At 41.1% G+C, this 23,940-nt stretch overlaps 1 protein-coding gene across 6 annotated transcripts in view; it reads right to left on the minus strand.

Moving 5' to 3' along the window:
- Positions 1-23,940, minus strand: part of PCDH11X (protocadherin 11 X-linked) — a 1,012,591-nt gene that overhangs the window by 514,252 nt on the left and 474,399 nt on the right. For all 6 annotated transcript variants that reach the window (XM_073360863.1, XM_073360865.1, XM_073360861.1 and 3 more), the window contains one exon: positions 12,454-12,525. In XM_073360863.1, coding sequence (XP_073216964.1) covers positions 12,454-12,525 — 72 coding nt within the window. The remainder of the gene's footprint in view (positions 1-12,453; positions 12,526-23,940) is intronic.

Below are 23,940 nucleotides of genomic sequence, written 5' to 3' on the forward strand. Positions count from 1 at the left end.
GGGAGAAGCAGGAATGAAGTTAATGGTTGGGCAAAAGAGCAGCTGTTCAATCTTCAGACTTACTATCTCCCTTGAAAATGCTTTGCTTTAATTTATATCACATGTTGTATCAAGACAATTAGAGAAAAGGGTCTAGTAATTGCCAGTGTTGATGTACCAGAGGCAAACTCACTGGAATCTTTGTCTATGGAATACTCATTTATTTTAATTAGCTCTTAACAGCTTATAATAGAATTGTGGCTTAGCTGAAATTGGACAGCTTTTATCATATAATTATGTGCTGGACTGAGGAACTGATAGGTAAACTTGAACCAAATGGGATTTTTTCTTCATAAGGCCTCCCTGCTGAAATCAATAAGGAGTTAAGTGCTCACAGCAGATTCCTGATTTCATGACCCCCACCCTTTTCTTTTTTACCTTTGTTGCTGATTCTTTTGCTGATGCTGTTCAAGACCCACTCAATTGACCAATTTTTAGTGCCTGTATGCAACAGCAATACTAAGGTCTCAGAGAAACCTCTTATGTTGCAACTAACTGTATTTCTGGAGTGGTTGCTTATCAAGGCATGCAGCTCATTTTAAGTTATAATTATCTGGAGACTCAAGCCTGAACTAAGATGTCAGTAGATCAATAACAAAAAAATACAAATAATTATGCAGGGCAGGCTACCCAAACAGCTATGTTCTTTCTATGTGTGGGCCTTCATTTTAATTACCAAAACTAAAACTACATTCATTTGCAAAGGCTTTATTTTAGATTCAACAGAGATAAAAAAAAATTGTTAAGGATGAAAATCCATCTTTAGCCAAGTTAACTAAGCATAGACATTGCAGTATGTAGCATGCAGTCAAGCATCATATTCCAAGGCACCACTTAAAGTGACCGTACCATTTACGGGAATTAGGGACAGGAGGATAATTTCAGTTTTGACTCTGATTTTTTTGGCTTTTCCAGGTTTAAGCTAGAAAATTAACTTCCTTTTCCAAATCTGCCAGTAACAATGTATAATAATATTTAAGAATATGAGTTACCTAATCAATTGCCAAGGACTACCCCTTTTAGTTAGAATGAGGTAAGTGCACAATCTCCTGCAATTAATATAAAGGAACACACAAATTAAATTAGGAAATGTTGCATTTCACAGCTCTGTAACTGACTCGTACAGATATTTTTATTAATTCATTCATTTTATTTTATTTTTTGATTGATTGATTTTTGCTAAATAGCTTTTTAAAGGGAATGAGAAAGTCCTGTTTATTTATCTGAACATTCATCCACAGAAATCTTATTTCATTAGTCTTTTTAGACTGACTAGCATTAGGGGTCTCATATTTCTGCAGTATATAATGAGGTGATATTGTCTGTATCAGTATTTACAGGGCAAACTGGCTTCCATTTCTCTGAAAATTACTCTGAACATTTTTGTTATTGTTCTAAAGATTGGAAACTGATCATTTCAGTTTCTAGACTTGACAAAGTTAATTCTCAGTGCCAATAAATAATTAGTCCTCCCATTCACCCTGCAGGTCCATAGCCTGATTTTTCAGATAAAATATTTGTATATTAAGATTAGCATTAAACATAGCTAGTACAGGTACTTTACTATTACCTGGAGTTGCAACTAAAAAAGGAAACTGTGTCTGGCAGTTGGAAGAAAAGGTTGGGTTTTGTGGATGGCCAACTTCCGCACACATTTTATAGGTTTCAGAGTAGCAGCTGTGTTAGTCTGTATCTGCAAAAAGAACAGGAGGACTTGTGGCACCTTAGAGACTAACAAATTTATTTGACCATAAGCTTTCGTGAGCTATAGCTCACTTCATCGGATGCATTCAGTGGAAAATACAGTGGGGAGATTTTATATACACAGAGAACATGAAACAATGGGTATTACCATACACACTGTAACGAGAGTGATCAGGAAAGGTGAGCTATTTCCAGCAGGAGAGAAAAAAACCTTTTGTAGTGATAATCAAGGTGGGCCATTTCCAGCAGTTGACAAGAACGTGTGCGGAACAGTGGTGGGGGGGGGTGGGGGCGAGGGGGATAAACATGGGAAAATAGTTTTACTTTGTGTAATGACCCATCCACTCCCAGTCTTTATTCAAGCCTAATTTAATGGTGTCCAGTTTTCAAACCAATTCCAATTCAGCAGTCTCTCACTGGAGTCTGTTTTTGAAGTTTTTTTGTTGAAGAATTGTGACTTTTAGGTCTGTAATCGAGTGACCAGAGAGATTGAAGTCTTCTCCAACTAGTTTTTGAATGTTATAATTCTTGATGTCTGATTTGTGTCCATTTATTCTTTTACGTAGAGAATGTCCGGTTTAGCCAATGTACATGGCAGAGGGGCATTGCTGGCACATGATGGCATATATCACATTGGTAGATGTGCAGGTGAACGAGCCTCTGATAGTGTGGCTGATGTGATTAAGCCCTATTATGGTGTCCCCTGAATAGATATGTGGATACAGTTGGCAACGGGCTGTCCTCTTAGGCGCTGTGAACCGCGGCCAGTGGGAGCCGTGATTGGCCGAACTGGCAGACGCGGCAGGTAAACAAACCTGCCCGGCCCACCAGCAGCTTTCCCTGAACAAGTGGCATCCCAAGTTTGGGAAACACTGGCCTAGATATATCTAGAAAAGGCATATCTTTTGGGGTGATTGATAAACCCGTACACTATGGGATACAAATACTTAAGCACAACAGAATGGGTTAAGAAGAGAGCTTCAGCATTAGCTTGACTTCCATTAATTTAGAAACTTAAAGGCTCAAGTGGCCAGCTGAGTAAACAGGATATGTCCAGATTATATATGCACACAGGCTTTGTGAAAATGCCTTCATTTCTGTGGGTTGAAGGGAGCTGAATGTAGAAGATTAGCATAAGAACAGAAGACAAAATTACCACTAGTCTCCAGAAGAGGTCACTAATCAAGAGGTTTTCCACACAAATCCAATTGAAAAAAAAAATCCTATTGAATTTTATGTTTTGCACTTTATAATAGTAAGTACATAGAAGATAGCTAGCGAACAGGGGACCGCGAACAGGGGAGCTAGAAAGGGAGTTTGTAGGAGGGAATCATAATATAATCGCTATGGTTAGGGCCGTTTGCCAGTGCCAATACTGCTCCTGTCTCCTTCACCTGTGCCCGTATCCAGACAGACACCTAACCATGGATGCCTCTACCCAGATCCTGGTGTGGACTTGCAGAGACTCTGGCCTGCATTTCCTACTCTCAGAACGCCAGGCTGGGGGGACCATCCATTGTGAAAGGTGCCTGCTGGTGGAATCTCTCAGGAAGCAGGAGGGAGAGCTACAGAAGGAGGTGGCTAGGCTGAGGAGCATCCGTGCCCAAGGGGAATTCCTCGAGAGTATTCATATGGAAATATCCAAGGCTGAGGAAGCTATCCAGCTACAGAGGACTGATGTCACACCACTGGGAGAGGAGGATATGGCTCTGTCACAGGGAGGACACTGACAGCTGGTAACTTCTGGCAGCAGACAGTGCTCCACCCCTACCCCCAACCCAGCCACCCTGGTTATGGAAAACCATTATGCTGCCCTGGCAATGAGTGACGAGGAATCACCCCCAAAGTTGGAGGAGGAGAAGCCAAGGCTGGGATGATCGCAGCCACCACTCCCAGGAGGAAATGTAAGGTAGTGGTGGTTGATGACTCTCTTCTGAGGGGGACAGAGGCACCCATCTATCGCCCTTACATGGCATCCCGGGAGGTATGCTGCCTGCCAGGGGCCCCTAGGCAAGACATTACAGAGGGATTGTCGAGGATCTTCCAGCCCTCTGACTACTACCCCATGCTACTCATCCATGTGGGCACTAATGATACTGCAAGGTGTGACCCTCAGCAGATCAGAAGTGACTACAGGGTTCTGGGAGGAAGGGTGAAGGAGTTGGGAGCACAGGTGGTATTCTCTTCATTCCATCCAGTCAAGGCTAGGGGCCCAGGCAGAGACAGATGCATCTTGGAGGTGAATGCCTGGCTGCAAAGATAGTGTTGCCAGGAGGGCTTCAGCTTCCTTGACCACGGGATGCTGTTCCAGAAGAAGGACTGCTACACAGAGATGGGGTCCACCTATCGAGGAAGGGGAAGAGCATATTTGGATACAGACTGGCTAACCTAGTAAGGAGGGCTTTAAACTAGGTTCGAAGGGGGACATGTGACCAAAGCCCACAGGTAAGTCAAAAACATCGAGACCTGGGAGAAGGGTCAGAATTTGGGGAGAGCATGAACTGTTATAGCGGGAATAAAAGAGAGAGAAGACAGATCTGGGGAGAAATCAAATCAGTATCTTAGATGTGTGTATACTAATGAGAGAAGTATGTGGGGAAAGCAGGAAGAACTTGAAATGCTAGTAAATAAACACAACTATGACATAGTTGGCATGACAGAGACCTGGTGGGATAATACGCATGACTGGAATATTAGTATAGAAGGGTACAGCTTGCTCAGGAAGGACAGGCAGGGGAAAAAGAGATGAGGTGTTGCCTTGGTATAATAAAAATGTATATACTTGGACTGAGGTTGAGGAAATAGGAGACAGTCTTGTTGAAAGTCTCTGGGTAAGGATAAAAGAGGTAAAAAAAAGGGTGATGTCATGGTAGGGGTCTACTACAGACCACCAAACCAGGAAGAAGAGATGGATGAGGCTTTTTTTAAACAACTAACAAAATCATCCAAAGCACAGAACTTGGTGGTGATGGGGAACTTCAACTACTTAGACATCTGTTAGGAAAATAACAGTGCAGGGCACAGATTATCCAACAAGTTCTGGAAATGTATTGGAGACCATTTTTTCATTTCAGAAGGTGGAGAAAGCTACTAGGGGAGAGGCTGTTCTAGGTTTGATTTTGACAAATAAGGAGGAACTGGTTGAGAATTTGAAAGTGGAAGGCAGTTTGGGTGAAAGTGATCACGAAATAATAGAGTCCATGATTCTAAGGAATGGTAGGAGGGAGATCAGCAAAATAAAGACAATGGATTTCAAGAAGGCAGACTTTAGCAAACTAAGGGAATTGGTAGGTAAGATTCAATGGTAAGCACGTCTAAAGTGAAAACAATAGAAGACAGTTGGCAGTTTTTCAAAGAGACATTATTAAGGCACAAGAGCAAACTATCCCACTGCATAGGAAAGATAGGAAGTATGGCAAGAGACCACCCTGGGTTAACCAGGAGCTCTTCAATGATCTAAAAATCAAAAGCGAGTCCTACAAAAAGTAGAAACTAGGTCAAATGACAAAGGATAAATATAAACAAATAACACAAGTATGTAGGGACAAAATTAGAAAGGCCAAGGCACAAAACAAGATCAAACTAGCTAGAGACATAAAAGTAACAAGAAAACATTCTACAAATATATTAGAAGCAAGAGGAAAACTAAGGACAGGGCAGGCCCGTTACTAAATGAGGGGGGAGGGAAATAACAGAAAATGTGGAAATGACAGAGGTGCTTAATGACATCTTGGTTTTGGTTTTCAGCAAAAAGGTTGGTGGTGATTGGACATCTAATATAGTGAATGTCAGTGAAAATGAGGTAGGATCAGAGGCTAAAAGAGGAAAAGAACAAGTTAAAAATTACTTAGACAAGTTAGATGTCTTCAGGTCACCAGGACCTCATGAAATGCATCGTAGAATACTCAAGGAGCTGACTGAGGAGATATCTGAGACATTAGCAATTATCTTTGAAAAGTCATGGGAGAGATTCCAGAAGACTTGAAAAGGGCAAATATAGTGCCAATCTATAAAATGGGAAATAAGGACAACCCAGGGAATTACAGAGCAGTCAGCTTAACTTCTGTACCCAGAAAGATAATGGAGCAAATAATTAAACAATCAATCTGAAAACATCTAAAAGATAATAAGGTGATAAGTAACAGTCAGCATGGATTTGTCAACAATCATGCTAAACCAACCTGATAGCTTTCTTTGACAGGGTAACAAGTCCTGTAGGTGGGGGGAAGTGGCAGATGTGGAATATCTTGACTTTACTAAAGTTTTTGATACTGTCTCACATGACCTTCTCACACTCAAACTAAGGAAATGCAACCTAGATGGAGCTACTATAAGGTGGGTGTAACGGGCAAATGGTAATTAATTCAAAAATGATCTGGACAAACTGGAGAAATGGTCTGAAGTAAATAGGATGAAATTCAATAAGGACAAATGCAAAGTACTCCATTTAGGAAGGAACAATCAGTTGCACACATACAAAATGAGAAATGGCTGCCTACGAAGAAGTACTGTGGAAAAGGGATCTGGGGGGTCATAGTGGACCATAAGCTAAGTATGAGTCAACAGTGTAACACAATTGCAAAAAAAGCAAACATCATTCTGTGATGTATGAGCTTCAGTGTTGTAAATAAGACATAAGAAGTAGTTCTTCTGCTCTACTCCGTGCTGATTAGGCCTGTCATAAATATAAAGGGAAGGGTAAACCCCTTTGAAATCCCTCCTGGCCAGGGGAAAGCTCCTCTCACCTGTAAAGGGTTAAGAAGCTAAAGGTAACCTCGCTGGCACCTGACCAAAATGACCAATGAGGAGACAAGATACTTCCAAAAGCTGGGAGGAGGGAGAGAAACAAAGGGTCTGTGTGTCTGTCTATATGCTAGTTTCTGCCGGGGATAGACCAGGAATGGAGTCTTAGAACTTTTAGTAAGTAATCTAGCTAGGTATGCGTTAGATTATGATTTCTTTAAATGGCTGAGAAAAGAATTGTGCTGAATAGAATAACTATTTCTGTCTGTGTATCTTTTTTGTAACTTAAGGTTTTGCCTAGAGGGGTTCTCTATGTTTTGAATCTAATTACCCTGTAAGGTATCTACCATCCTGATTTTACAGGGGGGATTTCTTTACTTCTATTTACTTCTATTTTTATTAAAAGTCTTCTTGTAAGAAAACTGAATGCTTTTTCATTGTTCTCAGATCCAAGAGTTTGGGTCTGTGGTCACCTATGCAAATTGGTGAGGCTTTTTATCCAACATTTCCCAGGAAAGGGGGGGGGTGCAAGGTTTTGGGAAGTATTTTGGGGGGAAAGACGTGTCCAAACAGCTCTTCCCCAGTAACCAGTATTAGTTTTGTGGTGGTAGTGGCCAATCCAAGGACAAAGGGTGGAATATTTTGTACCTTGGGGAAGTTTTGACCTAAGCTGGTAAAGATAAGCTTAGGTTTTTCATGCAGGTCCCCACATCTGTACCCTAGAGTTCAGAGTGGGGGAGGAACCTTGACAAGGCCTCAACTGGAGTATTGTGTCCTTGGAGCCACATTTCAGGAAAGATACGGACAAACTGGAGAAAGTCCAGAGAAGGGCAACAAAAATGATTAAAGGTCTAGAAAACATGACCTATGAGGGAAGATTGAAAAAAAAATGGGTTTGTTTAGTCTGGAAAAGAGAAGACTGAGAGGGGACATGATAGCAGTTTTCAAGAACATGAAAGGTTGTTACAAGGAGGAGGGAGAAAAAAATTTCTTCTTAACCTCTGAGGATAGGACAAGAAGCAATGGGCTTAAATTGCAGCAAGGGAGGTTTAGGTTGGACATTAGGAAAAAAATCTTAACTGTCAGAGTGATTAAGCACTGGAAGAATTGAATAGGGAGGTTGTGGAATCTCCATCACCGGAGATTCTTAAGAGCAAGTTAGACCAACACCTGTTGGGAATGGTCTAGATAATACCTAGTCCTGCCATGAGTGCAAAAGCTTGGACTAGATGACTTCTTGAGGTCCCTTCCAGTCCTATGAGTCTAAGATACACGTTCTAATTATTTAAATGTTGATGGTTTTGCAAAATAACAGTGACTGTTCCATACTGAACCACATTTATGAACCGCATTCTCTAATGTTTCATCACCCAGTAAGTCCAGGGCCTGAACTCATATACAGAGCAAAGCAAGAGGTTCTTACATTCACAGATAGGGTATGTTGATCCATTGAACTGATACATCAGTACTAAATGCCTCCAATGCGTAATCTAATAGTAATATTAGGGTTCACATTTTCAATTTGGGAGATATATTTGTCTTTTGCTGTGTGCTGAATTTCATAGCTTAGCAGATCTCCCCATCTGTCCATAAATGGGGGCTGCTCAATGTCCACAGCAATGGCTCCTTTTTACCATGGGGGTGGGGAGAAGTCTATCCAGCTCCAGCCCCCAACAGCACAAAGTGAGAGAATCTCCCTGAAAGAATACTCAGAGATTTTCCCTCCAAAAGCCCCTCCCTGTGTGTTTTAACATGAGAGGGATGGCTTGGCTTCTGGTCAGGGTGCAAAGCACTTACAGAAAAGACAAAAATTCTGTGCCTAGCTCCATCTGTGGCTACAGGCTATTGAGAGTGCATAAGAATTACACAAGTTGATTTACTTTATGAAAAATGATTAGTAAAACCCCTGTGGATTTCTTAACTGTACTGTGGTGGGATATAAGATTAGTGTAGCAATTCCCATCATCAAATGTATTTACTGTTAAAATATTGGATTAGTGATGTTGTTATCCACTGTTCCAAGATTAAAAAGTGATTCTTTAAAACTGTGAAGAAAAATACTACGCTCCATCACTTGTAATTAGGCTTGCAGTGTGAGTGTGGGTTTTTTTCCCCTTCCTATTAAAAAATTCTGCTCACTAAAAAAAAAAAAGAAACGCAGTTCCCTTATTTTGCTTTGTAAAGAGAAAGGGTCATACTTACTCGATAAAATTATCCCTATGTATTTCATTGCACCTGCCAGTCAGGCTCCTCAGCAACATCAGGTCATCATAAATAACCAACATCCCATACCTTGCACTACCTGGTCTATAAAACACACAGTGATGTACATGCCAGCTGGGAATAATTATAAGTGAGATTTTAATCACTGGACATTTAACGTTCCTGAAGAAAGGTCTTTTTTTTTCTAGTGTTTTGTGAAAAGAGGGTGTTGTTGACCTCCAGTGTCATCATCTTCTGGGTTTTGGTTGAGAATATGGGCTGAGGGATACGGGGTGGTCAGTTAAGAGTGGTTATTTGCTATATTTGTTAGTCTGGATTTTGACCAAACAAATCTTTGTTGTTTGCCTTTGCTTATGTTTAAAGGTATAAAGTGCCTAGAGTTGTTAGACTAGGTGCTTAAAAAGAAATACATAAAAAAGATTCAACTGCCATTCATTTCCCTCCTCTCATGTAATGCTGCCAACCATCTCTGAAATTCCTTGGGTACTTTAGATACAGAGTGCAGACAGTGCAAAGAGTGTGAACAGAGGAAAGTTTAATAATGCACACAAAAAATCTGAAATTGACACAATGGTATTTACACCCTACTGGCCTTAGTGGCAAAAGCTGTCAGGTGCCCACTGCCGCAGAATTTATCTAGCCAACTCCAGGCATTGTTCCCATTACTTATCCTATTAAACTGGATCTCAGCCCTTAGCATTCTTCTTTCTTGCTCTAGGTTAATTCTCCCTCCCCCTTGACCTCTTAATCCACGATGCTGACATAAAACACTATAAATGAGAGTACCCAATGCTAGAGCTTGGTTTGACTTTAAATTGCCCTATGTCTACCTGACCCTCAGAAATCTAGGCTATTTGCATGTATTCTTAACTGCAGCTGACGCAGTTTTGAATAACCTTGACACAGTTTATCAGCCAAATGTTTAATCAGGCAGTGCAGCAAGAAAACGTAACCACAACAATACAAGGTATTTAACATTTCAATACAGTGTATAAACTGATGAGAAGCTCATCTTAGCAGTCACTATCATGTACCCTTTTCCTGGTGCTCTCTTCCTCTGCAAAAATCTTGTCTAAAATTTACCGGAGAACTATATATAATCGTTCCCTGATGTTGTCATATGTTTTATGTTCCACACAGGAAAGTTCAATTTCAAATCACTGGGTTCATAGTGAGAGCAACAGAGAACTGTTTGAATTAATTAGGGGTCATAGTGGAGGTAAAGGATTTTGACTGTGTGTTCGGAACCACAAATCCATGGCTTTGACGGGACTCCTTTTCCACCCATGCAACGAAGTGTCACTGAGAAAGCTTTGCTGGGATTCAGTTTTCCTGGAAGAGGACAACTGAATTTCAAACTGTCTGGCTTATGGGTCTATTTAAAACTGCTATAATTGGCTGGAATTTTTTTGGGGAGGACCAAAACCACAATGGAACTGAAAACAAAGAAACACCCCCACAAGAACACTTACCTTGTCTTACTCTCTATATGCAAAACTGTCCAAACACCAATATCTGCCTGTGTCTCCACTTCCTGTCATCGGGACACAGATGTGGTAGTTTTTGCTTCAGTGATTGTGCATGTGACCAGATTGGCCTCTGAACACTGAAGATGTGCTACAGGCTGCAGGGTTTATTTCCTTTTGTTGATAAAATGCAACCTGCTACTAAGTGGCTGACTTGGAATTCATAGAAAAATTCACTAAGTTATTTGTATTATTTATTGAGAATTCAAAGAGAACTGTTGAGTATCCCTTTTAGAAAAGAGGCACTCATTCAGCCCCATCTAAATATCATATTCCTATAAATAGCAGTTGCTTCTTCCTGCGGTGCTTCCCACTAGATTTTAAGCATATTCTGCTTGCTTTTAGAGTTGGGAACCAATTTGCTTTATGGGCACCATTTGTACCATTTGCCCGTTGCTCATAAAACAGACAAAGCCTTTATCAGTACCATGAATTTTCACTCACTTTATATAAAATGTCTAAGGAGGGATTTGCAGTAGCCTGAATTACATCCATGAAATAATTAACAACTAATTTAATTTTCTGCTACGATAATGGCCTCAGTGTTTTACATTTTGTTGATCACATTTCTTCCATTCCAACAAAAAACTCATAAAAATTGTATCTGGTTTAAATTTTTTTTCTAAATAACTAAGTAAGATGAGTGTCCAAAACATTACATTTTTAAAGCTATTCAGTCGCACAAGCAAATATGAAGTAAAGTAAGGATTTGTTCCTAATCTGAGATAGATGGATATGGAATAGCAAACATAATACATTGAAAAATCCCATGCAGCATGAGTGAATGCAACATATTGGGTGGTGTGTGTATACAACTGTCCCTAATAAAGGTCATCTTTATTGTTCGTAACTATTCCTTTAGCTTAAGGCGTAAAGTCCTGTGCTTTGGAAGCTAATGATTCAAGGCTTTTACTTTCATTTCACATGCACATTTTACCTAGCAACAGGGATATCTGTATATATGCAAGCACAGTTCAAGAGCATATCATTCAAAATCAGCAGTAATTCAATCCCATGTCCATCAGACCTCAATCAAGTCTTCAGATAATGAGATGCTGATTTTCAAGGAGCAAGCCCAGAGGTGCATGAACAGTCAGCATCATGCCTCATGTAAACATTCACTTACTGCAAAAGTTCACACAAACTATTTTGAGAGAACACAAGTGGATGTTCAGTTCCAATTGTGAGTTCCCATGTTGGATTTTCTGCATACACTTGCAATAAATATGATTGTAAAATGTCATGGGCTCCAATACATAATTCGTTTTTAAAATCAGGCCCTAAGTGAAGGCAGAGCTGCTTGAGAGGAATGCTCACAGTGTAAAACGTCTGGCAGAACTCTAACTATAGGCAGAAATTACCAAGTGTACAAGAGCACTGTAATTACAGTGGGTCAGTCCTCTTCCGACACCCCCATCCAATATTTATACATAAATGAAGGCAGGGCTGATATGTAAGAGACAAATAAAGGAAATGGCTCTAAATTCCTAAATTTAGCATAATACACAAATTAGTAATAAATGATTTGCCAAAGTAAATACTCCAAAATAGGATCCTATAAAGCATTGTGTGTTCCTGAAGGTAAATGTTGCATATCAATATTCTCATTCATCCACCTCCCTGTCTTCTGATTTGAATAAGCATCACATCTTTTCTGGTGGGTCAAACTGTTGGACCTTAAGATTTAATATGTCAAATTCATGAGCCTTCGCTTTAAGCTGTCATTCTGTAGGCTTAAATAGAATTCTATCCCAGAAGTTAATGAGCTGTTCATAATTTCCTAAGACACCATTTGGATACTGATTTAATTTTAAATTTCTATTTTGTCACTGGTTTATTTCAACCCCCATTATAATGATGTGTGTCAGGAAAAAGGTCCATGAATGACGTGAGCTGACATCCTTATATTTTTTTGAGGGTATGAAACATGTGGGGGGGGTGGGGCGGGGGAGGGAGGAGAGGGGGTGAGAAAAAGGAAGCAGATCTTAAGAGGGCTAAGCCAAATAACATAGCACTTACAGCCACATTAACCATGGGACTCTCATAGAAGAACCTAAAGCAAATGCCACATGATGCTACTTACCACAGAGCTACCCATTACAGTGCTTCTTTGGAGACTCAAATTGATACTGTTAAGACTCACAGAAATGAACACTACTATGCTACTGGGGAGCAGAGGCAAACACAGAAACTTATCAATAATGTGGTTCCTACCTACCTGGGGCTGAGTCCATGATTCCAGGCTTGTCTCTTTCAAAGGGCTCTGGGGTCTTCCCTTCTCTTTTGTGTGCTTTTGAAGGGAGAAACAAATGTATCAGGTTATCTGCTCAGCCAACATTCATATGAACACTCATTTTCTATTGTAAGGTACAAATTACAAGACATGCATAAAATTCAGACAATGATCGTCAACCAGAAATGCCTACATTTCCAGAGGTCACTGGGATAGGTCTCAGAGTAGCAGCCATGCTCAAATAAATTTGTTAGTCTCTAAGGTGTCACAAGTACTCCTTTTCTTTTTGGGATAGGTCCTTTTTTTTGGACTCAGTACATAACCCAGTTTTAATGTAGCAGTAATGTAGTGAGGAATCCCAACAAGATTGAATCTCATGCTTTGTTGAATTGAACAGCAGCACTTTTTCAGTCTTTCTTGAAAGCTCTTTTATAACATTAGATATAAAAGTAATAGATAGCTCTGATAAAGCAATTTTCATCTAAACATCTCAAAGCGTTTACAGATGGGGAAACTGAGGCACAGAGAAGAGACGTGACCTTCCCATCACCACACCACAAGCCAGTGGAAGAATCTGGAATAGAAACCAGACTCCTGATTTCAAGTTCAGTGTCCTGTCCAGAAGACCACATTGCCACGCCTCATTTATTTTGGCAAGTGAGGACATACCATGAATATAACATCTGTTACCCACAAAGCAACTGCAATTAATTTAAGTGTGGCCTATCAAAAACAAAACAAAAATCAAACAGAAATCCCCTCCAAAACACCTACTTTTTAAACACTGTGTTATTGAGGTTTCTTTCATGCTTTTGGCTGATAGCCTTTCCCTTTCCTTAAAGCTCTTTATAATAGGAGCTTAGAAGGATGTGCTGTTTAATAGCTCATTGACCCTTAAACTCTGAGAATTCTAAAGAAGTGGCAAGACTGACCCCAAATCAAAAGTCTTTACAATCAGATGACTTAAAGGAGCCCTTGAAGAATTATATTTGCTGACTCTTCATATTCCCAAGTAAATTACTGACATTTCCAAATCACCCTGCCAACTTGTCAATGTGTATAATTGCTCAGCTCTGCTCATAAATGTTTTGGATTTTATGAGTATAGGAATTGAGTGCAATTTCAACTACCAGAGAGTCATTGTTAAAGTCTTGTGTGAGTATATTATGCCTACCCACACATATAACAGGTCTGAAGATAAATAGCAAACATCACACTTTTCATAACACTAAAGTGGTCACTACCTATTTTTGGCAGTGTCTTGCTATATACTGCAGAATAATAGATTTGGTAAATAGTAAGACATCATCTGACATCCTGAAGGGCATTGACTAAGATTTTTCAATAAAACTAGAAGAACTAAACTGAATGTTGGCTGGAAGCATTAAATAAATTTTCCTAGATAAATGGTCAAATAAATATATCTATCCTCACACAGAGACTGATATACAATAATAATTGATAAAAGTATCCCAGGAGTATGCTATTATAATATTCAGACTAATACAGACTTCATTAACAGTAGTTCTATCAATGGAAGCTGTGCATTTTCTCATTTTATATGTTCTTCTGTACAAGATTTCTGTTTTGGACTTTCCTAAGAAATATTACATGCTGTAGTGTTGTTCAAGACAGCAATCACATTTAGCAGTCCTGCTAAAGACAGAGATGGTTCATGAACCCATACATTACTCTCAAGAGGGAAACAGCATGATCCAAAGGTTAGAGCACAGGATTGGGACGGAAGAAACCTGAGTTTTATCACAGACTCTGCTTATGACTCATGGTGTAACCATGGACAAGTCACATACCTGCTTCTTGTCTGTTTCTCCATCTGTAAAAGGAGAAATATACACTTTTGTGAAGTTCATCACCATCCTCTGACAAAAGGCACTATTAAGGGACAGATTTTATTATGACATCTTTATTTTCGTAGCTGTGAAAATTTACACTCTGACATGCCATGTTATGGGAGAGCCTAATGACATGTCATAATGCAGCACAACAGTGTCATATATGAGTGTCTCAGATCATGGCGAGTAGTGCAGTATAAATACATAGAAATGTGATCAGCCAAAAGATTTGCTGTCTCTGGTAATATATATTTTTAGTATCTGATTAAAATGAAGGATGTCAAAAACACAGTCTGTAGGCTACCTCAGCTATCTTCTGTTTGTATGGATTACTGAGAGTGCCAAGTTCAAATGACCATGGAAATAAACAGAGAATTTAATTATGGTAGATTATATAATGGCTGCAGATGGTGGTGGGGGGGAGCATCTTGTTTTAAAATTGTACAATTACACATCCCTGTCATTTGCCTGTGGTGTTGGATGATGTGATGACAACTGAACATGATTCAGTGTTCAAATATGACAATGAATAGATTAATTTTCTCTGAGGGAAAAAAATACCAGATTTAGTGTGAATCAAATCCAATTAAAAGGGGCATATTTGTTTCATATTCTGTGGGGGAAAGCGATGTTTTTTCATATATACACAAGTATAGGTAAATATATTCTACTTTTAAGCCGAATAAACAACACACATGTGTATATATCATTAGTTAGTAGTAGTAGTAAATACATTTACTGTGGTACTACCTAGTGGCAAATGTCATGAGAAACACATTGTGTTAGGTGCTGTAGAAATACTTAAAATATTTATTAACTAGTTTTGATAAAATAAGAACCCTTCCAAATATTTTGTCCATTTTTAGTATCAAATTCCAAAAATCCTTCTAATGAGGTTTGGAAATGTTGGCTAACTGGTTTTCCACTTCCAGTTTCTGTCCAGGAAAGGCAACAGAACTGCTCAAATACCGTCAAGAAAGGCTGTTCTTTTCCTAGGGCAGTGTTTCCCCAAACTTGGGACGCCGCTTGTTCAGGGAAAGCCCCTGGCTGGCAGGCCCAGTTTGTTTACCTGCTGCGTCCGCAGGTTCAGCCGATTGCGGCTCCCACTGGCTGTGGTTCGCCACTGCCAACAGGGGCTGCGGGAAGCGGTAGCCAGTACGTCCCTTGGCCTGCACCGCTTCCCGCAGCCCCCGTTGGCAGCGGCGAACCGCAGCCAGTAGGAGCCACGATAGGCCAAACCTGTGGACGCGGTAGGTAAACATACCAGCCCGGCCTGCCAGGAGCTTTCCCTGAACAAGCGGAGTCCCAAGTTTGGGAAACACTGTCATAGGGAATTGCCAGCTATGATCTGAAATGAAAATGCCACAAATCTGATCAGGAAAACATGTTTTCATAAAATTTCCAGGTCAGTTTTCCAGTCTCCAGAAACTTCAAAACCAGTAGTAACTTGAGTACTACAGAAAGAGGCAGGAGGGGGAACAGGAAGATGCTTGGAAACAAAGAGAAGGACTGAGATCAGGAAGAGGAACTGGGCACTATCCTTATGCAATGCAAAACTCTTTAAGATAAGTTATTTTTTCATAATAAATGAGAACTACGAGCAAAAATCCATAACAGTCACTGGAAAGACTACTATTGACTTAAGTTTGAACATTTGAACATTCAAAAGAGAGGACACTCCATGGGGGGGAGGGGGGGATATGCTCACGCCCCCCACCCCGAGTCCTGCCCCACCTCCACGCCTTCCCCACCCCCATTCCAACCCCTTCCCCCAATGTCCCCACCCCAACTCCACTCCCTCCCTGCCCCATTGGACCCCTTCCCCAAATCCCCACCCTGGCCCCGCCTCCTCCTCTAAGCGCACCGCGTTCCCCCTCCTCTCCCCTTCCTCCCAGCTGTGCAAAACAGCTGTTTCGCGGCGCAAGCGCTGGGAGCTAGGGGAAAAAGCGGGCACTCTCTCAAGTGATCAACTTTCACTTTCTTTCTAGAATGATCAACATTCACTCTCTTTCTTGAAAGATCAACTCTTATTTGGGGGAAAATAATAATGGCAAAATCCCGGACGTTTTTAGATATTTAAAAATTCCTCCTGGAGGCGATTTAAAAACCAAAAAGCCAGACATGTCCAGGAAAATACGGACGTACAGTAACCCTACCTAAGTGCACTTTGGATCAAGCCCCGAGGATGTAACTTTTGAAAAAATTGCGTGCATACACCAACACTTTATATTTTGCTGAGTGGCTTTCAAACATTAACAAATCAACACGCAAACCACCCTTGGTGAACTAGGTATCGTAAAAGAAATGTGATCATCACTCCAGCCACCACTCATATAGTACCACCTCAGGAGTAAAAATATGTTTAGAAAGGGCATAGAACAGGAAGCCAAGGCTAGCATCCTTTCTCTTTCAAGAAGTGGCAAGAGAAACAAGTGGTCAGGATCCTGATTTTATTTTTCACCCATAGTATGAATTCTATACTTGACAATCTTCTACCTTGCCTTTTGCAGAAGTAAGCATCATATATATTATCAGTTGTTATTTAAAATAATCACTGTCTCAATTTAAGCACTATTGTGTCTTGTTTTTAGCAACCAAGCGCCCATTTCTAGGGAAATGCAAGTGGCATGATGCCACAGTGTTATAAAACAATTCTTGTAGTTTTTAATGGATAATGCTGAGTGTCACCGTGTTGTTTTAACAGCCACTTCACTCTAAGACTCTGACAAGTGCCAAAAATGTGTGCTACTCAACCTTCAAAAAATAAATTAAAATTGCTGTGAATATATGTTCACCATTTAATTAAATGTAATTCCTTGAGGAAGGGGGTAAATTATTAATGTGTCCTAACCTGTGTAGTTGGACTGGATATGTGCAAAAAGAGAAGTTACCAGACAACCAGATGCCTGCTCCCATACTGTCAATTTTATAAACAAGCAAGCACAGAATAAATAATGGCCTAAGCCTGATGTAACATTTATCTCCATTTTATGGAAGCATCTGATGACTTGTGGGTGGCTGATGTACTCTGAGAAGCTAAGAGTTAGAACTGGAATTAAAAGTAGTAGCTGTCAGGTTCCCATTTATTTCTTTTTAAACCTAGCTTTCCTCCCTCTAGTCCATTGGTTTTCAACCTTTTTTCATTTGTGGGCCCTTAAAAAATTTCAAATGTAAGTGCGGACCCCTTTGGAAATCTTAGAAAATAGTTTGTGGATTCTCAAGGATCCGCAGACCCCAGGTTGAAAAGCACTGTTCTATGATAATGACAACCTTTTGCAGACCCTGTAGACCAGTGGTTTCCAAACTAGGAGCGCCGCTTGTTCAGGGAAAGCCCCCGGTGGACTGGGCCGGTTTGTTTACCTGCTGCGTCCACAGGTTCGGCTGATCGCGGCTCCTACTGGCCATGGTTTGCCGCTCCAGGCCAATGGGGGCTGCGGGAAGTGGCGTAGGCTGTGGGACATCCTGGCCGCCCTTCCTGCAGCCCCCATTGGCCTGGTGAGGTGAACAGTGGCCAGTGGGAGCCGTGATCGGCTGAACCTGCAGACACGGCTGGTAAACAAACCAGCCTGGCCCGCCAGGGGCTTTCCCTGAACAAGCGGTGCCCCTAGTTTGGGAACCACTGCTTTAGACATAGTCTGTGGACCCCCAAGGGTCAGTGTTGAAAACCAGCGCTGCAGTCAAAACAAGTTAGAACTGACCCAAGCTAATTTTCTGCAGGTTCATTAAAAAGTTACATTTACAAGGCATTAATGAACTCTGTAGCTCAATATTAACCTGGCCAGAAGTCATAGGTTCTCTGTGCAAATAAGCCTAAAGGGCATCAGGGCAAAGGAACAAAAAGAAAATGCTTGGGATTAAATTATGAAGGTATTGAAACCCTACTGAATTCCAACAGGATACCATATTTCATCAAGCTGTATGGGAGGAAGAAAGTCTGCTAGTTCCCTGCAAATGCAGAGTAAGTGGATGATTGTGGGAATATTACCAAAGACCAGTATAATCAAAAAGCAAATGGGTCATTACCCTACAGTAAATAATTTTATTTGTACAATACAACAACCAAAAAACCCACAACAACTCTACACTATTAGACTTAATCTATTTATTACTGCAGTTTTACAAAGAGATAGGCTGGTTTGCTACAGTACCAGAAAATATAATATTCTATACCATGTCTTCCCTGTTAGAGACATTGGCTGTGAATGTTGGAGCATGGTCTGAGAGAAGATGCTGAAATATGCTACCACAACATTTGTCCTCTCCTCCACCCTGGCCCCCTCACCTGGTCCAGTTCTCCCTCCTGATCTCAACCACAGTGGTTTCACACCCTTTTTTCTTCCACCATACCCTTTCCTCCACCATTCCCTGGTATACTCTGTCTGAGCTGCTCAGAAACTCCCCAGGCTCTCTTCCATGAATGTCAAGTAATTCCTACTCCCACTCAGATTGCCTCCCAAACTCTTTCCTCACAGTACCTTTCCTGATCACACATTTCTCATCCACAAGTCAATACTGCCTTTTCCTATCCCACTTTTTAAAATACACCATAATAGAGGCTCAACTTAAATGTATACCCCAAATAAAAAAAAAACCATAGTAATATAACCAAAAAAGTGCCACCGTGGCTAAACAACAAAGTAAAAGCAGCAGTGACAAAAAGGCATCCTTTAAAAAGTGGAAATTAAATCCCAGTGAGGAAAAGAGAAAGGAGCATAAACTCTGGCAAATATAATTAGGAAGGTCAAAAAAGAATTTGAAGAACAACTAGCTAAAGACTCAAAAAGTAACAGCAATTTTTTTTTACATACATCAGAAGCAGGAAGCCTGCTAAACAACTAGTGGGGCCACTGAATGAACGAGATGCAAAAGGAGCACTCATGGATGATAAAAGCCATTGCGGAGAAACTAAATGAATTCTTGAATCAGTCTTCACAGCTGAGGATGTGAGGGAGATTCCCAAACAGGAGTCATTCTTTTTAGATGACAAATCTGAGGAACTGTCCCAGATTGAGGGGTCATTAGAGGAGGTTTTGGAGCAAATTGATAAACTAAACAGTAACAAGTCACCAGGACCAGCTGGTGTTCACCCAAGAGTTCTGAAGAAACTCAAACGTGAAATTGCAGAACTACTAACTGTGTAGATTCTGTACCAAATGACTGGAGGATAGCTAATGTGACGCCAATTTTAAAAAAGGGCTCCAGAGGTGATCCCGGCAATTACAGGCTGACTTCAGTACTGGACAAACTGGTTGAAACTATAATAAAGAACAAAACTGTCAGACACGTAGATGAACATAATTTGTTGGGGAAAAGCCAACATGGTATTTGTAAAGGGAAATCATGCCTCACCAACCTACTAGAATTCCTTCGGGGAGGGGGTCAACAAGTGTGTGGACAAGGCGATTCAGTGAATATAGTGTACTTAGATTTTCAGAAAGCCTTTGACAAGGTCCCTCACCAAAGGCTCTTAAGCAAAGTAAACTGTCACAGGATAAGAGGGAAGGTCCTCTCATGGACTGGTAACTGGTTAAAAGATAGGAAACAAAGTGTAGGAATAAATCGTCAGTTTCCAGAATGGAGAGAGGTAAATAGTGGTGTTCCCCATGAGTTTGTCCAATTCAACATATTCATAAATGATCTGGAAAAGGGGGTAAACAATGAGATGGCAAAATTTGCAGATAATACAAAACTACTCAAGATAGTTAAGTCCAAAGCAGACTGCTAAGAGCTACAAAAGGATCTCACAAAACTGGCTGACTGGGCAACAAAATGGCAGATGAAATTCAATGTTGATAAATGCAAAGTAATCCACATTGGAAAACATAATCCCAACTATACATATAACATGATGGACTGTAAATTAGCTGTTACCACTCAAGAAAGATCTTGGAGTCATTGTGGATAGTTCTCTGAAAATATCCACTCAATGTGCAGTGGCAGTCAGAAAAGCAAACAGAATGTTGGGCATCATTAAAAAAGGGATAGATAAGATAACAGAAAATATATTGCCTCTATATAAATCCATGGTACTCCCACATCTTGAATACTGCATGCAGATGTGGTCACCCCACCTCAAAAAAGATAAATTGGAATTGGAAAAGATTCAGAAAAGGGCAACAAAAATAATTATGGGTATGGAGAGCTGCCATAGGAGGAGAGGTTAATAAGATTGGGACTTAGGGGGGATATGATAGAGGTCTATAAAATAATGCTGGTGTGGAAAAAGTAAATAAGGAAGTGTTATTTACTCCTTCTCATAACACGAGGGGTCACCAAATGAAATTAACAGGGAGCAAGTTTAAAACAAACAAAAGGAAGTATTTGTTCACACAACACACAGTCAACCTGTGGAACTCTTTGCCAGAGGATGTCATGAAGGCCAAGACTATAACAGGGTTCAAAAAAGAACTAGATAAGTTCATGGAGGATAGGTCCATCAATGGCTGTTAGCCAGGATGGGCAGGGATGGTGTCCCTACCATCTGTTTGCCAGAAGCTGGGAATGGGTGACAGGGGATGGATCACCTGATGATTACCTGTTTTGTTCATTCCCTCTGGGGCACCTGGCATTGGTCACTGTCGGTAGACAGGATACTGGGCTAGATGGACCTTTAGTCTGACCCAATATGGCCATTCTTATGTTCCCTTTCCTCCCAATGCTGTCTCCTACCAGTTGACAGAAGAAGCAAGGGCAGAGTCTTTCACACATCCCAACAGCCAGCATAATAAGGGATATACCACAATGACCATAAATTTAGGCTCCTTGATTTTTGCAGCACCAATACTGGATCCTGTGGCAAGCTAACATTTAGTCAGCAGCCTGCAGGATGTGAGGAACATATTCACAGAGATTTGTTTTCCATTAAACATAAAATGAATAAAATCAAGCATGTTCTCTATAATTCAAGAAAATAATTCATTTTCTGGAGGGTTTTTTTTTCTATGAATCTAATGATATTGCAGAATTCAGCTGTGGAAAGCTTCAGAATACAGTTCCTATATGCCACAGAGTACAAAGGGCCTTATTTGCAACTACTTCCTTTGATGTGGATGTAACCCTTTGGGGGCAAAGGGTGCTCCTGAAATCACACACTGAGTGTCTAGGAGACTTGCCCTGGACTACAGCAACAAAGGTGGCAGAAGCTCAGGATTCTATTTCCCAGATTGCATAGGGTCCAGGGCATAGATAGAGCTAGCTAGCAAACAGAATCAATCATAAACAGGACTCAGAAACAAAGGGTTTTACTTTTGGCTTTGGTTGTGTTTGCAATGTAGCATGGAGAGAAGCATCACAGCCAGGGAGGAAAGTCAGAAGATTGGGAAGAGTCACAATCAGGCTACCAAGAGCCAGTTTCACTGCACACTGGAATCCAATCTTACCACGTGTGATGTGGGTAATTTGTAAGAACACTCCTATTTATTTATTTTGCTATTTTGTTTTAAGCCAGCTACCGACTTCAGTGCTGCACTGAGCTTCAACTCACTACTTGCCAGACTACTGGTAGCAGAGAGCACAAGGCAGTTTGTACAAGCTGCACATTTGGAAGGAGTAGAGTTTATATATTGTTGGCTTTGTCTTTTATTATTCTGATCCCTTTTTCCACTGTTCCCTACCTTGAATTCCCCATACCTAATTAAGTCCCAGTTACTGTTCTGTTACTCTGGAAATTGTGATAGCTATTTTATTTGTTGTGCTCTGACTGACACTTCTCTAATCGATTGTGTGCTAAATATTTTCCCAAAGGACAAGACCTCTGTGTTCACTGCACTAGAAGGGGTTTCCTTGGAAGGAAGCACCAGGCATCCTTACAGATGAACCCAGGACCCATAACCCTGAGGAGAAAAACCTGCAGCCACACATCAAGATCGGGGTTACATGGATGAAATGATACGGTCACTTAATATGTCATGTTAATGTCTGTGTCACTTACTCAGTTAGCCATCCACTCCCTCATTTATTAAGGTAAGCAACAGAGTAACCAACCATTCATAATCTCAAGCTGGAAGGCCCCTGTTTTTGGAAAAGATAGTGCTTTTCAAAGTCTGAAGTAGCAAGTAGAGTCAATCACGTAGAGCAGTGGTTCTCAAACAGGGGTTCAGGGCCCACTGGGGGGCCATGAGCAGGTTTCAGGGGGGACTGCAAGCAGGGCCAGCATTAAACTTGCTGGAGCCCAGAGTAGAAAGCCGAAGCCTCACTGCACGGGGCTGAAACCCCACCACCCAAGGGCTGAAGCTGAAGACTGAACAATATAGCTTTGCATGGGCCCTTGGCATGGGGCCCCAGGCAATTGCCCAGCTTGCTACCCCCTAACACCAGCCCTGGCTTTTATATGCAGAAAACCAGTTGCTGTGTCACAGCTGGGCCATGGAGCTTTTATAGCATGTTGAGGGGGCCTCAGGAAGAAATAGGTTGAGAACCTCTGAGGTAGAGTCACAGAAAGAATGGCTATCGTCTAACATGGGTCAAAGAACTTTCTCAGAATAAGGAAAGCAGCATTATCCTGAACAGCTTCCCTCCTTCTGCTTCATTGTAGAACTTCTACCTACAACGTTCCCCTGCTCCCTTAGGTCAAGCGACCTTCTACAAATCTAAACATACAATAGAAATAGTCTCACGGAGTCCTTTTGTTTGTGCTCCTTTTACTTCCCCCCTCTGACATTTAAGCTTAATACAGAGAAGGAAATTCTATTCATAATGAGAAGATGCATTGATTGATTTCAGTCTGAATGGTACATTATGGTTTCATCAGTTCAGTTAGAGCTCCCTGAGCTCCTACAGATGCACCAATTACAAATTCTGTGGCAGCTAAGCATGATTTTTAGGATAAATTAGGTTCCCTTCACTGCACGTTTAGCAGAGCACTAGTAACTTGAGAGGTAACTTCAGCATCTCTCCAGCTAGTGCCTCTAGAGCTAATGCACGCTGCAACTGGGGAATTGAGGGACCCCATGTGTAGGGGCACCATGCCTAGCTACATCCACTTTCCCAACAACAGTCGGTCAGGAGGAGCTTGTAGGTGTTAGACTATGGGAATCCCTAGAGCATGTTCCATAAGCACTCACAACCAGCTACAGCAGAAGGCACCAATAGTAAGAGAGAACCTTCCAGCCCCGACTGAACACAGAAGGGCTTCTTTGGACACCAGCCTGAGAAGCTTCCCCCTACCTTCTCCACAGCTGGAGCAGCTAAGAGAAGCCTACAGGGGTAGACTGTGGAAATCCCCAGACCTTCTAATTTGCTTCCCCAAGGCAGCCAGCAACAGCTGCAGCAGAGGGATCATGTCTCAATCACCCCCACCTGTGTAGTAGTAGGATGCCTAACACTCTACTTTCCTTTGGCCCTCTCTGTTTGGAGAACAGCAGCAGCAAACAGGAATCTTCACAGCTCCTATTATTAGTCACTTAACTCTGACACTTGAACTCTGAACCCCCTTTTTCCTGCTCCTCTCTTACTTCCAGGCTCATTCAGCTGCCTATCCTCACTCTCCTGCCCATTGTGGTTCTCATCCTCCCTCCAGTCTCTTCTTTCCCCTTTCTACCTGCTTTTATTTTGCTATTCCCTTCCCCTCTCCACTTCAAGCCCAGTCAGTACCTCTCTATGTTACTTGTGTAACAACAAA

The sequence above is a fragment of the Lepidochelys kempii genome, chromosome 9 (assembly GCF_965140265.1).
Source record: "Lepidochelys kempii isolate rLepKem1 chromosome 9, rLepKem1.hap2, whole genome shotgun sequence".
In the NCBI taxonomy this organism is placed as follows: domain Eukaryota; kingdom Metazoa; phylum Chordata; order Testudines; family Cheloniidae; genus Lepidochelys; species Lepidochelys kempii.